The sequence below is a fragment of the Chenopodium album genome, chromosome 20 (genome assembly GCF_948465745.1).
Source record: "Chenopodium album chromosome 20, dcCheAlbu1.1, whole genome shotgun sequence".
Classification (NCBI taxonomy): Eukaryota; Viridiplantae; Streptophyta; class Magnoliopsida; order Caryophyllales; family Amaranthaceae; genus Chenopodium; species Chenopodium album.
This window is the reverse complement of record NC_137853.1, coordinates 1,578,358-1,594,926: the sequence shown is the minus strand read 5'-3', so window position 1 is coordinate 1,594,926 and position 16,569 is coordinate 1,578,358. Positions and strand designations below refer to the sequence as shown.

Genomic DNA, 16,569 nt, shown 5'->3' with positions numbered 1-16,569 from the left:
GTACATGGAAATTGGGGTTTGGGAATGGGAATTGAGGATGTGGGATTATATATTGTCTTGTCTACATATTTTTCTTAATTTTACATACATTTTTCATACTAATCAAATTATCAAATGCATTGCAACTACACTCACCAATTACTCATTGACAAGCTTTCACACCAACCAGCAAATAGGTTTAACCTAACTACGAGAAAGCTTGCAAATCCGGAAAGTAAAAAATTTAGATATAGTAAATGAATATCCTTAAACAAGCCAAATATGGTTTCAAGTTGAGCTGGTTATTGCCTTATTGGGTAGGGCAGCCCAATGATAACAGGGTCAAGGCCAACTTTAAAGGGCTTTTAATGTTTAGGGCCTTTAATGGACAAGGTCCTTATTATGTAGGATCAAATTGTTTTTCAATTTAGTAGATAAACAAAATAGATAATGTAAAAATAATTACATTAATAATGGTTTTGTCAATATTTATTTTAATTGATATTTTGTTGGTCCGTCCATTATCGACCCGTTATTACCCGCGACCGCATGAATCCGACCCGCTACTGACCCTATAAAACGTGACCCTCTTTGACCCAACCCACAATCGACCTACACCGACCCCAACCCAATCTGCCCAATAACCAGCCAGGTATAGTTTCAAGCTACGAGTTTAAAGTCTTGAAACTAAAAAAATTTGTACCCTCCAACATCTCATATTACAAAGCCTATTTGACCACCACTACGCATCAACGCCTGCCTATCCACGCCCACAATCCAGTTGGAAAAGGAAGAAGACGACGAAGATAGAGAATGAGCCGCTCTCTCCTTTCTCACCTCTTCGCACTTCCCAACTCTTCTCCTCGCTTCACTTCTTCACTGTATATTCTCTCTTCTCTATCTCAAATCCATTCAATTTTGCTTTATTTTTCTAGCTTTTTTTTGTTTTTAATTTTTTTTTTTTTTTTTTTTTGGGGTTGGGGCAGCTCTTATTCAGCAATTTCTGGTCCAATTGTGAAGCGGAATTCTCAATGCACCTTCCGTTGTTGCTGTAGTGCCGTTGTTTCGCAGCCTGAAACCTCATCGCCTTCGCCGCCTCCGGTGAAGTAATCTCCGCCTTCCCTTTATTTATCTGTCATTAGAAATTATACATATTATGACTTTCACTGATTTGTTATGGGTGTTTTTGTTTGATTATTGGAGACTACTTTTTCAAATTTCATTGAAATTGATTGATTTTGGTGTTCAATTTATTGCATTTGAAACTTTGATATGAATAAAAGGGTAATGCAGTTTAGATTTAATGTAGTTGTAAAACCATATGTTCCTTGTGCTGGTGCTGTTATTGTAAATTCGCAACGAAGACATTAAACAACTCAACTAGAATGATGTTGTAGTTTATGCTGGACTTGTTTAACAATTTGTGTAATTATATCTTGTGTATATTGAGGAACATCACCGAATCGATTTTAGTATTACTCAAATGCCTTAGAAAAGATTCATGCATACAATACGGTAGAGGCCCCTACAGGGATCAAATTTATGCAACTTCATCCCAATATCCCTTATAATCTAAATGCGCTGGTTCCTCCCGACCGAGTAATTGTTAAACTATTATAAAACGGTCATCTATAAATTCACAAAAAATAAGTTTGTAATTGTAACAAATACAGATTGGTAAAATGTGAGTTGAAATATGAAAATTGGAATTTATTTTGGTTAATTAGTGTTGCTCTTTCTAGGTTTATGAACTATTCTTGTGGCTTCAATCTTTATATGGTTGGTGTATAGAGTATTGGAGTTTAGATTAAGGTCACATTAATTTATACTTCAACCAATGAACTTGTTGCACAGCAGGAAACGAGTTGTCTCTGGAGTCCAGCCTACCGGTGCTTTACATTTAGGGAATTATCTTGGTGCCATAAAAAACTGGGTTTCACTTCAGGTGGGTGTAGTCAATTCCATTTATCTATCTCTACATTCATTTTATTCTTTTTATTTTTTATTTGTTGTTATGGGCTAGCAAGCTCTTATTATTGTATGCCATTAGTCCTCAAAAGTAAAACAGCGTGGTCTGACTCTTCTGACACTTTTTCCTGTTGTTATTTGCAGGACACTTATGAAACATTTTTCTTCATTGTTGATCTTCATGCGGTATATTTTCAGTACATTTCCTTATTAAAAGGGCAGATGATTAGCATTCTAGGATTTAGTATATTTCTTGTGCTAAGCATTTTGTTAGGGAAACAAATTCCTCATTGATAAGATATGAATATCATGCATTTACCTGATTAGATTTCTCTAATACATCTATTAATTAACCAAATACAAATTGGATTATGCAATTCAGCTTGTCTTTTCTTTATTGATGATTGATATCCTTGGTCCATTATTGAATCAAATATAGTTTTCAAGGTTTATCATTGTGTGTTGGTTATGAGTTTGGATTTACTGATTGGAATGTTTCCTTCCTTTATGCTGTTTGACCTTTTCTCCAAGGTTTATGTTGATCCTGATTGGGATGAAGCATTATTTTGGCTGATAATAGATAGGTTTCTTTATAAGCAGACACATTGATCCGTCCAATATTGTTTCTTTTAACTTACAGGTAACGTTGCCTTATGATCCCAAGGAGTTATCCAAAGCAACGAAGGATACAGCAGCTATTTACTTGGCATGTGGCGTTGACATTTCGAAGGTGAAAGAACTAGTTCTAAATGCTAAAACTTTTGATTTAGTGCCCTATCTTTTATCAAGTTAAGAAACAGCTACTCAAATTTGTGGATGCAGGCTTCAGTTTTTGTACAGTCTCATGTCCGAGCACATGCAGAACTTATGTGGTTGCTGAGTTCTACCACACCAATTGGCTGGCTTAATAGAATGATACAATTTAAGGAGAAATCACGTAAAGCGGTATACTTCCTCTTCCAAACTTCTCTGCTCCCATTTATTGGCATCTAGGCAAGGTGCTATATCCTTATGCCCTCATCTTATATAGTTAAACAATCTTGTGAACTAGGATAGTATTGACATTCAGTAAGAGTACGAACTTTGAAACTTTGATACTACATATAGTACCCTATTGTACAGTTGTGAAAGTATAAAATACACTAATCCACATATAATGACTTAAGTTTTATACAGTATCAGCTGCACGAATATTGTTTCTTAAGTATCTATTTTAAAAGCATCTAGAACTATTTTTTTCACGTCTTCTCTGGTAATTGTTTCTCTTAATGATACTACTACTTTTGCTTGCTTATGATTTTTTTTTTTTTTTTTTTTTTTTTTTCCTGCAGGGTGATGAAAATGTAGGGGTTGCACTTTTGACGTATCCTGTTCTCATGGCTGCTGATATTCTATTATATCAGGTGAGGATTTTATATTACTGCATTCATTAAATTTGCCCAAGTTGAAATTCATAATATAATATAGTCTGTCTTCATGTAGAATGTTTTTGGCATAACCAATGAAAGTGATTAGATCCATCCTTTAAGTTCCTCGCTAGTGGGTTAGATCTGCTAGGAGCTTTAACCTCCTACAGTCTTGTTTCTTAAACATGCATATACTAGGTCTTGGAATTGTTATGGAAACATAGAGGAGTCAGGATGGTACAGTGTACCACACCAGGGCATGGGTGAATAATTTGGGTGATACTGGTTACTATATCCTAGTTTGTTGAAGTGTGCCTACATTTTTTATGGTTTGGGAAACTTTGATCTCAATAAGTTAATTTTCTTACCTGCCTCATTTATGCTTTATACTCAGTATTGCATTTGTGAACAGCGAATCCTGTGATAGTGTGATATATAATGTTAGTTTTCTCAAGTTCTTATTATTTTACTTAGGACTTTAGTGTTTTCTATTAGCCTAAACTGGCATAATTCTTATGCTATGGCAGCCTACCTTTGCAGTCAGATTTTGTACCAGTTGGAGATGACCAGAAGCAACATCTTGAATTGACAAGACAGCTAGCTGAGCGTGTGAATAATTTGTACGGAGGAAGGAAATGGAAGAAAATGGGAGGGTAAACATTTTTTCATGATCACAAAATCTTGCTGTGAAGTTTTGTAAATTATTTTTTTTGAGTTGGTTAGTCCATTGACGTCTCACAAATCTTACATATTTTGGATGTAGGAGAGGGGGCTCAATCTTTAAGGTGAATGTTTGGTTAAATTCAAAGCTTCTTACTTCATTTGAAGGTTTTGGTAGTTTATCATGCCATGTTGACATATAATTTTTTTGACCAGATACCTGAACCACTTATTCCACCAACTGGAGCTCGGGTGATGTCTTTGACAGATGGTCTTTCAAAGGTGATTGTTATTTGAGTACAATTAGTCCTGACTAGCTCTATGCTTGATTGCTTTTTTTTTTTTTTTTGAAATTTATTCACAAGTTATTGGGATTGTGGGCGAGATGTGGCCAATTGCTGCTTATGTCTTGCTGGCTTAAATATCTTTTTGTTCCTTTCTATCTCTTGTTTTCCTTTTTATGAGGGAATGACATCTCCAAATTTTCATAGCATAGATCAAATCAACAGAGAATAAAGGCATACCTTATTGTTTGTAATATACTAGGTTACTAGCAAATTAGCAATTACTCCGTAGTTTTTTTTTTTGGTTCCGTCTTTATTCATCTCAAAGATTCAGGTTTTCTTGTTCTATAGACAAGTATTCTGAAATGATGTTTCGTTTGACTTTATTTGACTTGGTTTTTAAGAGGCTCCCCAGAAGCCTCCAAGGTTCGGGTTCCTATAACCTTCTTAATCAACAAGATAGATTGTAAAAGTGTACTTGTGTAGTTGTGATGCATAAACTATTACAAATTTATTTCTTCTGTTAAGAATTTCTGCATTTTAGTAGTCTGAAAAGTTACTGTTGTTAGAGAAAGATCCTCCTCTTGTCTTGTTGAAGCTATTCATTACATGTTTGGACTGTTAATTCTCAACAAGATGTACAGTTCATCAATGTTAGAAATATTTATGTGTCATTTGTCTTATTGCTGCTGCTTATCTTTGCTGGAATGCTGGAGCTTAATTGTTCTAATGAATTGTCTCTCTTCCTATGTAGATGTCTAAATCTGCCCCTTCCGATCAGTCTCGAATTAATCTGTTGGACCCAAAGGATGTGAGTATTGTTTATAATCTTTTCTCCGCTGCATGTTTCTTAATATGACTGTCTCAATTGTAGTAGATAATTGCTTAGTTAATATGTACAGTGTTCCTATTTTGTGATACACGTGTATTCTAAAATTTGGATGTTTTAAAGCTGTCCTTCCAATCGGAGGTTGGAATGCAATGTTTATCATTGATTTTTGTGCTATTTTATGTGACATAAAAATATATGTTGTGAACAATAAATTACATCATCTTATTTAAATCCCCCAGTATATGAAATTATCCTCTCATTCTCAATTTGATCGTAACTCTCGTGTTCATACATGCAGGTTATTGCAAATAAGATCAAACGTTGCAAAACTGATTCATATACATGGTTTGTTTTTGCTTATACATCAAGTTGCCCCCCCCCCCCCCCAAAAAAAAAAAAACAAAAAAAAAGATGAATGCATTTTAGTGGCTTTTGTAAGTATTTTTTATTCATGATGCAGGCTGGAATTTGACAACCCCGACAGACCTGAATGCAATAATCTTCTCTGCATTTATCAACTTGTATCAGGCAAAACAAAGGAGGTAATACAATAATCAACAGACCATTACAAATCCAAACAAATGATATGACATTGGTTCCTTTTTATGCTTGAATGTCCAACCTTAGGAAAATTCAAACATAGGCTCCCCGAACTTGGCCAATATTATTAATGAGAGTAGCAGTATATAAAGAGGTTAAGAGGATGAGGAGTTTAAAGGTTACAGATATCAGCCTAAAATGTACCGTGTACCATATTCGTCTTTTAGGCAGAGGTTTTGGCTGGTGTTCTATCCATAGGTGCAGCGGAAAAAAAACCAACCAGCACACGATCTAGTATGACACGGATAGTGCAATATATATACAAGCTTTAAGCAGTCTCCATCAGTGTGCTTTTGTTAGACAGTCTTGTGATACTATGTATTCGATGTCAATGTTAATTGAACTACACCAGCCCAGCTAATCTGATTGCTTTATTTTAATTTGGCAGGAGGTTGCCCAAGAATGTCAAAATATGAGCTGGGGAACATTCAAACCACTTGTTACAGACGCAGTGGTTGCTCATTTACAACCCATTCAGGTTAGTGAAGTTAAAATAGTTTCCTTGTAAGAATAATTGGACAATATGGCAAGCTTGATGGGAGCTCTTTTCTTTCTTTCTTTTTTAAACTTCTTCTTCTTCTTCTTCTAGTTTCGGCCGTGTTCTCTATTCTTTATTTGTTATCATGCTATAGTTTTGGCAGGTAAATGATCAAGCAGAAACTATCAGCGAAAACACTATTGCTTGTCGAATATTAATACCTTTTTTTGTGTGCATGTGTGTGTTGTGTGTGTGGTGTGTTTTTTTGGGGGGGAGGGGTGTGCCAAGACATTGAAATACTTGAATGTAGTATGATTTGAATGGTTGTTCCACTCTGTTATGACCACTTCAAATTTTGCTTGGATGTTTTGTTAGACAGTATGTGTTATGAAGCCTTCATCATAAGGACTCATTTGCTTGTCACCATTCTTACCAGGCACGTTATGAGGAAATCATGTCTGAGCCTAGTTATTTGGATGGAGTTCTAGCAGAGGGTGCAGCTAAAGCTACGGATATAGCAGATACTACTCTTAATAATGTCTACCAGGCGATGGGGTTTCTTCGAAGATGAGCTTAATTTGTGGTGCATACAATTTTTCCATGCAGCATTTTCCTAGGACATGTGTAATTGTAAATCAAATCTACTTGTTTTGGAACATTCATTAGCTTTTAATTTTTTGCTATCCCCATTAACTTCTTTTTAGGAAGGGAAAATTGCACTGAGTAGGAAATAGGAACTGGACTTATATTCAGCCTCCGGCGCATTCATTCTTTTTACAACATTATAGATTTTAGAATTTTAATAAATTATACATACAGCTGAAGTTATGAGACTGGAATGTACATCTGATTTGAAATATGTTTAAATTTTAATTTAATGATGCTGAGAAAGAGAAAGTACAGCTTGTGGTATAGAACTTATAGAGCACATATAATTTCAATTGCGATGGAGTGAATTATATCCCACTCCCCTACTTTCGAATCAGTAGTGACATTTTCTTATAGTCTTGTAACTAAGATATACAACATATGTACTTTGTGATATGAATTTACAAATATCCTTTTTAATAATTGTATTATTCCTATATCCGTGATTCAAATGCTTATACAAATATCATTCATAGATTTTTTTTTTTTTTTTTTTTTTTTTTTTTTTTAAAAAGAAAAGTTATTTTAGGAAAGGGGACAAGTAATTGGAGTATGTGAATTTAGACTTGTTGATGGAGGGAACACCGGAACAGTCAGAACACTTTCTTGTTATACGGAGGATTTAGACTTCTCTTCATTGACTAGATGTATAAACATGCTAGAGCAGAACAAGTTCATCAGTCTCGCTCTTGCAAGTTCCATACTGTGTTCAACGAAATCAACTCATAGTTTAGTTTCTCAATAATATCCTGTTCAAAGATGCATTTCTAGCTTGAGCATTCAGCATCATATAGCCCCACCTGAATGTACATGCATTTCTGCTGGCAAACTTTAGCTTTCCCTAATGATTTCTGTAAGAGAAGGCAAAGGTGAAATGTCAGACCTTTCATCAGCCAAGGATCTTCAGGGTTGTCTTACCAGAAATAATGAATGTATCATGTCATCATGATGAGCCTCTTTGATTGATATTTCTCTCACCAGTTATCTAAGCTGAAGTTTTCCATTTGAGAGCACAGTAGATACAATGATCAACCGTGAGGCAGAAGACATACTTTGACAATCAAAGACACGATCACCACCCTGCCCAAGGAATTGAAGCTGAGAAACTCTAGTTCATTGTTGTGATTTGTGAACGTCATATGCAAATTTTGCACACACATACATGCCAGTTATGCCACCCTATCAATCTTCAAAAGATTCCAACATTATCCTCTTATAACCCAAGATCCTCAAGATGATCCTGTGAAATGCATAGTGGCATAGTGCAATGAGCTCTCAAGTAAACAAATTGATTAGATAAACCCCCATAAAAGTCCACATGGTAGAGGTTTCAGATTAATTCTGCTTGTCTAACTTTGCATGGATGCTCCTTTCTGTTTATTATCCACTGCCCTATTTCTTAATCTTGAACAGGCTCTTGCAAGGCGAAGCCCTGTAGGCACGTACTTAAACTTTCTGAAAGATGCAGCAAAACAGTGATTCGGATTGCAAATATTCCTTATTGCATGTTAGACTTAACCACTATTAAGGAACAAATAGTCTTCTTTCTGTAAACAATCTATTGACTGATTTGAGCATACTACATCTTCTTCCAGATTTGTAATGACAAATATATCCTTCAATAATTTGTATATCTCCTTGGATCGAGGATGAGAATCATCTGCAGCTGAAAATTCATGGAAGTCACCGTCCACCTCAATGAAGCTATGTCCCGGAGTCTTCCTAATACCTTTTTCTCTCATCAAACTTCTAACATTCCTTACCTCACCCCATCTTTTCTCCCTAGCACATAGATTTGCTAATAGTACATACGTACCACTATCTTCTGGATTTAGATCTATCAACTTGTCAGCTGCAAATGTGCCAAGATCAGCATATCCATGCATCCTACATGCATTCAGCAAAGCACCCCATGCGGCTTCATCAGGTTCCATAGGCATTTTTCTGATCATGTCATAGGCTTCTCCTATCAATCCAACACGGCCAAGTAAATCAATCATGCAGGCATAGTGTTCTGCTTTAGGCTCCAATCCAAATATGTGCTGCATGCCAGCAAAGTGTTCCCGCCCTTTGGCAACTAAACCAGCATGACTACAAGCTGATAAAATGCCGATAAAAGTAATATGATCAGGCTTAATACCCTGATCTTTCATTCTCTCAAAGAGGATTAGAGCCATGTTAGCATTCCCATGATCTGCATACCCAATAATCAAGGAGTTCCATGATACCAAGTCTCTCTTTGGCATCTCATCAAAGAGTTCCTCAGCCATATCAATCCTACCACACTTCGCATACATGTCTATCAACGCGTTTCCCACAGATGCACCAAATTCAATTCGCTTTTGGTGTATATAATGGCGATGAATCCATTGCCCCAAATCCAGGCAACCTGATTGAGCACAAGCAGAAAGTACAGGCACCAAAGTAGCCTCTTCAATGGAAACCAAACCTCCCTTCACCATATCTTGAAACAAGTCCAAGGCATCCTCCGGCTTATTATTCTGAGAATACCCAGCAATCATTGCATTCCAAGACACCACATTTTTCACAGGCATCTCATCAAAATACTTCCTAGCAATATCTAATTCACCCTGTTTTGCAAAACCATTTACCATACTAGTCCATGAGAATACATCCCTACACTCCATCTCTTCAAAAAGTCTTCTCGCAGTCATCAAACAACCACACTTAACATACATATCTAACAAGGCATTCATCAGATTCAAAGTATACTTCACATCATATTTATCTATATAGCAGTGCATCCTCCTTCCCAAATCCAAATCCTCCTTAAGAGCACACGCCGAGAGCAGTGTGATCATAGTAACTTCATTAGGCACTGTCTCACCACCACACACCATCAAATCAAAAACCCTCAAAGCTTCATCAGGGAAATCTCTCTGCACATACCCATCAATCATCGCGGTCCAAGTCACGACATCTTTCATAGGACATTCATCAAACACTTGGCGTGCACAACTCAAAAACCCACCATCAGCATAAAAATGAAGCAACCCATTTTGCACCAGCACACTTGATTCAAAACCCACTTTACATATCCTACAATGAACTGCCCTACCCTCTCGAAAACCCGAAAACAGTCCGAAAGCCTTAAGCGCAAAAACAAAGCTTCTCCCATCCATTTCAACCCCATCTCTAACCATTTTGCGGAAAATTGAAAGACCCATTAAAGGATTCTTAGCTCTAGAATAACCCCTAATCATGGTATTCCATATATAAACATTTGGATTTGGAATATGATCAAAAATCAAACGAGCATAATTCATGTCACCATTATTAGAAAGAGCACAAAAAGCTATGATTCTACTTACAGGAAAGACATGAAAGATTAGACCTTTGCGCATCATTTGAGCTTGAATTTGCTTGAGTTCTGCCATGGAGGAGCAATTTTCCATTGAAATGAGAATTGGGTTTGTAATGTTGACGTTGCTGGTGCTTGTATTCCATCTGGGTAAAGTAGAAAATAGTTGGAATTTAGGAGAGAAAAAATGAGGGGAAAAGAAGCAAGAATTTAGCAGCAGAGGAATAACACCCAATTTTTTCATGTGATGGGAATCAATATGCTGGATTCAAGATTGCAACTTTACAAGTTTACAAGAACACACTCCTCCTCCTTCAGTAAGATTAAGGACCGGTTCTCTTTGGCTTATTATTAGTTCAATTCAGCTTCAATAAGTTCAGTTTAGTTCAGTTCAGTCAATCATAACAGACCCTTAAAAAAGGTTTTGCATTTCTTCTTTCTTCTTCATCATACTCCGTATTTGAAATTATCACTTTTTTTTGAAACTTTTTCACTTTTTTCTTCTTCTTAATATTAAATCTGGTTTAATTAGATTAGTTTCAATAGATGGGGACATTGTTGTATCGTTGTATGTACCGTGTGCTAGAGAGAAACGGAGCACTTATTAAAAGTTACAAGGAGTATCCAGTTATCCACAAATACTACATATAAAAATAAATAAATAAATAACACTCTCGATGTTTCAAAATAAATGCCACAATTTGACTGGCGTATTTGTGAAACTTTGATTATTAATATTGTATTCTTTTATTACGGAGAGACGATTTAAACAAGTATTCACATAGCCCATATTTAACTTATGCATAAAACACCAACATAGGTCAAAATAGGGCAGGAGGGAATAGTTCATGAAAAAATACTACTCGGAATATCACCCAACCTTAAAACGACTCTATAGTTTAGTTTGTTATCGGGAAGGTAAACTTTACTCACCCTTTGAGTAGAGTTTGCAATTTTTTTATTTTTAAAAAAAAAATGATAAGGTTAACCCTTAATCAAAAGCTCCTATCAATATCACATGACACCATGCCTAAGGGTAAGAGAAGAGGATTTGTTCATGAGGCTCGAACCCCAAGAATGTGAGGCGACCCCTAAGCCACTAGTCACTACACCTAAAGGTCTTCCTCAAGTAGAGTTTACTACTCCCTCCCTTCATCTCTTTATTAAGTGACTATTAATAAAGAGACGAAGGGAGTAAATTGAACGTGGGTTGGAGCACCATATGACAAATACATATAGGCCCATTAAAACCCCAGAAGAACACACAAACCCAAACAGCCATAACCAGCAAATTCAAGCACAAACCATCGATAGGTTTTAGCAGTGAGGAGAGAGAAAGTGTGCTGAAATACTGCAGGCAAACTAAGATCAATTACAATGCAGAGATGGTGTTCCAAGCTTCGAACTTTGGCTCATCTCCCAACAACAATTAGAGCTTCATCTTCATCATCTTCTTCTTCTCTTTCAATTCATCGCTTTTACTACCAGTCTTCTTCTAATTTTCAGCGCCCATTTTCACCATTTTCAACAATTTCTTCCCAATTACATTCCCATTTCAATACTCCTGCTTCTCTGCCGCTTCCTACAAATGGGGTTTCCTTTTTACTCTCTTCTCCTCCAGTAAGTTTTCTTTTCGATTTTTTTGGGGTTAATTTGTGATTTAGCTTGTTGATTTTGGGGAAGTTGTGATTTTTAAATGCTGGGGTTTTTATTTAATGTTTTATTTATTAATCTGTGTTGATGAATGATAGGAAATCCTATGTGGGGTTTTTGCAATTTTGATGTAAGACTACTTTTTGAGATGATTGATTGTGAATTGAGGGAAAGCACATGAAATTTGATGAGGGTTTTCTTTTTGATTGGTTTGTGTTTATGAATGTTAAATTTTACATTTGAGAATCTTCTGGTTTTAATTATGCTTTCTTGTTAATGGATGAGAATTTGATTTGAGTTTTATTTGTATGCCATATTATGTGGAATATAGTATGTGCAAGTGAGGAATTTTTCGGCTAAATCCAAGGAGAAGAAGTGGAAGAAGCTTACACCAGCTACTTCAAGAGTCAAGAAGATCAAGATTAAGGGTTATTCGTAGGTTAACCTTGTCTAGTGTTCTTTCTTGTTTTCCTTTTGTTGATATTATGTTTTAGATTATTGCAATGATGAATGGTCTTGATTTTTCTCGATTAGGTCTTTCAAGAGAAGATTCAAGACTTTGAATGACGGGACAATAAGGCGATGGAGGGAAGGCAAGCGGCATAATGCACATTTGAAGGTATGGCTGTACCCTTATGGGTGGTTATTTGGTTAAGCTATTAACTTCAGCTTATATGCATAAGAAAATGAGCTTGATAATTGTGTGATGCAGCTCTATCTAATGTATGCTTCCCTGACTATGGGTTGTTCACGATTCATAAAAATTTGTCGTCTATTTTTTTTATTGCTCGACAATTGTTGCTGAAAACTGGTGTTGCTAGGCTTTTTTCATGGATTGAATAGAATTGTTGGCCGGCCCATAGAGAACAAGATAGACTATAGAGAATTGTAGCCATTGAAAAGATATAGTAAATGTTTAGATTTGAATCCTTGGAAGTGTAATAAACATGGTGTTTAGAATAGACAATGTAGAAGTGCAGTTGTTGTAGCCTTATAAAAAAGACATCTTGAGTATAGGTAAGGCTCATAGATGATTCTAGTTATGTCTTTCACATAATGGACTCTATTCTAAAGCCAGAATAGGGTTGCCAATGTTTTCTATTTTTATAGCTTTTGTGTAGGGAGTTATGATCCAAGACTATTTAAGCCAGCCCTCGTACCTAGGGTTTAAGCTTGTCATTTGAACTTAATATATCTGCAAATGGACACAGATCAGTTGGTCCCAGTGTTGTATACCAAGAACAAGTACTAGAAGCATAGATAGGGGACGATTGACTTTTCCAAAAATGGCTGGAAGGATCAATTTTACTGGTCTCTTGCTTCCTGCAGTAGATGTAAACAACTGTTTGGTTGATTGTAGGAAGTAAGGCCTTCCCAAGAACTTCTAATTACTGATAATTCTTGTGTTATGTCAACCAACTTAGAGTTTTCCACTTCTTAGGAACTTCTACTTTCTGATTTATATTGTTTGTCAACCAAAACAAGCACAGATTATATCACTGGTTAATACATTTGTTGCAGTGTATGGATATGTGAGGGAGGAAAGAAGTGGAGTGAATTTAAAAGGTGATTTTGTGTAAACACTTTGTCAATGGCTCAATTGCTACAACTGTCAGGGAAAGCATCTGTTTGCAGAATTATTTAATTTGCAAGTATAATGAACAAGTATCAGATAACTGAACCAACATTGTAAGCCTATGAAAGGGGTCTCAAAAATACATAGGAGATTATGTATGAAAATAATGACATACTCTCTTTATCCTCTAGTCGATGACAGAGTGTGAAATTCTCAATTTTGATTTGTACTCTGTAGTGCACAACATGTATCTTAATCTTGAACAAGGTCTGCATAGTGCATCTATGCTTCAAGCTAGTCTCTAGCTAGGTACTAAGATTTGTACATGCGCAGTTCAAGCATGCAAGTCCATGTAAGATCCCCCCCCCCCCCCCCTCTGCTCTCACTCTCCCCCTGTGAGATTTGAAATTGATTTTGTTAGACTCTGCCCTGCTGAGGTTTTGTTTCTCTAAAATTAATGCTTTTTTCTAGAAAGTTTACTAAGTGGGAAAGCCTTGAAACATTATATGTGTGCTTTCAGCTTGATCATTCGACTGAGAGTAGCTGATTGACCTGATTCTTGATTAGACTATTAGGTTTTAGTTTTTGTAGTTGAATTGTTATTAAATTCCTACTGTTTGAAGAACGATTCATCAACCCTTGGCCGTGGCAATCGCCATATGATAAATTGGAAGAAAACTGGGAAGTGTCATAACTACAATAATTTGATTGCATTTTCTCTCTCTAATGCTTTTATGACTTCTTTCTTTGGTTCTCATGAGGGTTGTCAACCATAAAGATCAGCTAAACATTTTGCCTATTTCCTGGCCAGGTTTCTTTTTGCGAATTGACTACTAGGATAGATTATTTGCTGGTCCACTATCCTTAACAGAAGTCTATCATATGTTATGGATTAAGCCTAGACAGCTAAAATTAGGGTATTACTGCTTGGTTGCTTGGTAGTAAATGGTGGTAATATTATGAGCTCTTACTTTAGCCATTTTACTCTCGATCTTTCTAACCTGGAATGTCGATTAATAAGTTGAAAAAATAATAATAATAATAATAATAATAATAATAATAATAATAATAATAATAATAATAATAATAATAAAAGAAAAAAATGAAAAGAAAAAGAAAAGCAAATCCTTTCTCACATCACCATATGCACTTTGGGTCTAGTTTTTCTTACTGCTTATTCATTCTTAATCACATCAACTGTTTTTGCAGTACAATTTTAACAAGTCCTAATAATTTTTCTCTTGCCGTTCACTTTCATTATTCCTAGTATTTAAAGCTAACAAGATTTATTAGGATGGATAGGCTAGAGAGTAAGAGAAAATATGCTAAGTCTGAAATAGTTTGTATTTTATGATCCACTTTGTAGTCATTCACTATTACCTATTCTGCAATTTTTTGAGCTGCTGCATGTAGTAGTTATATAATCTGAATACAAAACATACTTAAATGAGTTTCTTGCTTAATGCAGTCAAAGAAGTCCAAGAGAAGACTCAGAAAACCCGAGATTGTGCCTGCAGCTTATGCAAAGGTCATGAAGAAGCTTAACTTTTGTTCAAATTTCTGAATCAATCAAGCGGAAAAAAGAGTTTTTGTTAACCACTGCCTTCTTTTTTGGTGATGAAGTTCCCCTTCAGGCTTCAATATTGGATTTTATGCATTTCTTCCATATCAAAGATCCTAGTTGCTCTAGACACCATTTACCTTTGCTGCTATCAATTTATGCATGAACTATAAATATTCTAGGTAAACCTACATAGAATCTTGGAATGTATTTATGTCTTGTTGCAAATTACAATTCCTACCTAATAAGAACACCTTTTTCCGAGACATTTGTTTGTTGTCTTGATCTTTTTTTTTTTTTTTTTCAAATTGTTTTATATCTTTGGCTCCCCTCTCATCTCAATCCTCTGAGTGAAAATTTCATGAATCAAAAAATCAATTGACTCGAAAATGACCCGTATGCCCAATGGGTATGAAGCGTACGATTATGACTTTTACCATATTCCATTATTGCAAGTGTTCAAAGGTACCAATATGATACTATCCACTCTTGCAACTTCTGCAAGTGTACAAGCTCACAAAGATAAAGGCCTTGTTTGGCAATTGGCTGCTGGCTGTTGGCTGTCGGCTGGTTTGATTGGCTGGTTTGACTGGCTGTTTGTATTGGCTTTTTTATTGGCTGTTTGACTTTTTATTAGTTTAAAAACATGTTTGGTAAAATTGGCTGTTGGATGTTATTTATAACTTAGATAACCAAAAGCCAAAAGCCAAAAGCTACTCCAAGTAGGAGTAGCTTTTTCATTTTGGCTTAAAAGCTAGCTTTTCAGCTGGCTAAAAAAGCCATTTACCAAACACAATTTTTAGATGTTTGACCAAATGAAAAAGCCAAAAGCCAAAAGCCAATGAAAAGCCATTTACCAAACAAGCCCAAAGTAGAGGTGATCAACTCCAACTTGGCATAAAAATAGGACGGGTAGGTACCAGCCTTGGATCTGTCTATGTGGACATTAAAGACCCCACTAGTTGGCAGCCAGAGGTTATTTTGGGGCTATGCAAGGAAGATTGAAAGTGATTATTTGATGTTGAAAATAAGAAGGGCTGCTAGGATGAATTTGGGGTTTAATTGTGACCTGTGGAAGGTTTTTCTTGTGTTGTGGTTGTGGTTGGAATTTGGTTTGCTATAAAAAAAAAATGAACATGTACCTAATGCTAGGGCTGAGCAAAACTGCAAAAAAATCTGAAAATCTATACAATATTTTTATCTTAGAAAATCTATCTAAAAATCGCTTACTTAGCATCATGGGTGTCGCAATAATACCTATTTGTCGCCTACATGACACGACACTTGGCGAAAAATTGAAAAGCTAGTGTCGCTGTCTCGTAGCCTGACCGCAAGACCGACTTTATATATTAATGATATGATTTGCAATAACCGCACAATTTTGTAGCCATTACAATGTTTAAATCACAAACTTTATATATATATATATACATATATATATATATATATATATATATATATATATATATATATATATATATATATATATATATATAATTTGTTATTTGATGTGAAATGAAACATATTCTTTTATTTTAAGGAAAAATGAAACTTATTCAATAATATTTATTAAAAAAAATGCTCAATATTCTTTTCATACTT

The 16,569-nt window shown here is 35.5% G+C and overlaps 2 protein-coding genes and 1 pseudogene across 3 annotated transcripts; 2 read left to right on the top strand and 1 right to left on the bottom strand.

Moving 5' to 3' along the window:
* Positions 1 to 702: 702 nt before the first annotated feature.
* On the top strand, positions 703 to 7,021 carry LOC145599120 (tryptophan--tRNA ligase, chloroplastic/mitochondrial-like). Of its 2 annotated transcripts, none has more exons than XM_081655530.1 (15): positions 703 to 860; positions 966 to 1,085; positions 1,837 to 1,924; positions 2,092 to 2,133; positions 2,588 to 2,677; positions 2,770 to 2,892; positions 3,279 to 3,350; positions 3,894 to 4,006; positions 4,117 to 4,138; positions 4,230 to 4,295; positions 5,052 to 5,108; positions 5,428 to 5,474; positions 5,590 to 5,671; positions 6,118 to 6,207; positions 6,644 to 7,021. In XM_081655530.1, exons 1-15 carry the CDS (start codon positions 793 to 795, stop codon positions 6,776 to 6,778), a joined length of 1,215 nt encoding a protein of 404 aa, XP_081511656.1. In that variant the 5' UTR covers positions 703 to 792; the 3' UTR covers positions 6,779 to 7,021. The 2 variants fall into 2 exon arrangements, with proteins under 2 accessions (XP_081511656.1, XP_081511655.1); XM_081655529.1 differs by having other exon boundaries at positions 1,834 to 1,924.
* A 101-nt stretch (positions 7,022 to 7,122) lies between these two features.
* LOC145599118 (pentatricopeptide repeat-containing protein At2g22410, mitochondrial pseudogene) lies at positions 7,123 to 10,431 on the bottom strand (annotated as a pseudogene).
* A 988-nt stretch (positions 10,432 to 11,419) lies between these two features.
* On the top strand, positions 11,420 to 15,235 carry LOC145598771 (uncharacterized). The gene is made up of 4 exons (XM_081655160.1): positions 11,420 to 11,797; positions 12,162 to 12,265; positions 12,365 to 12,449; positions 14,875 to 15,235. The coding sequence occupies exons 1-4, from the start codon at positions 11,555 to 11,557 to the stop codon at positions 14,968 to 14,970; spliced, it is 528 nt and encodes a 175-aa protein (XP_081511286.1). The 5' UTR covers positions 11,420 to 11,554; the 3' UTR covers positions 14,971 to 15,235.
* Positions 15,236 to 16,569: the final 1,334 nt, after the last annotated feature.

Coding starts and splice junctions, on each gene's coding strand:
- LOC145599120 (XM_081655529.1), top strand. CDS start 793: ATGAGCCGCTCTCTCCTTTCTCACCTCTTCGCACTTCCCAACTCTTCT. Junction 861..965: donor CCTCGCTTCACTTCTTCACT/GTATATTCTCTC, acceptor GGGTTGGGGCAG/CTCTTATTCAGCAATTTCTG. Junction 4,296..5,051: donor TGACAGATGGTCTTTCAAAG/GTGATTGTTATT, acceptor CTTCCTATGTAG/ATGTCTAAATCTGCCCCTTC.
- LOC145598771 (XM_081655160.1), top strand. CDS start 11,555: ATGCAGAGATGGTGTTCCAAGCTTCGAACTTTGGCTCATCTCCCAACA. Junction 12,266..12,364: donor ATCAAGATTAAGGGTTATTC/GTAGGTTAACCT, acceptor TTTCTCGATTAG/GTCTTTCAAGAGAAGATTCA. Junction 12,450..14,874: donor GGCATAATGCACATTTGAAG/GTATGGCTGTAC, acceptor TGCTTAATGCAG/TCAAAGAAGTCCAAGAGAAG.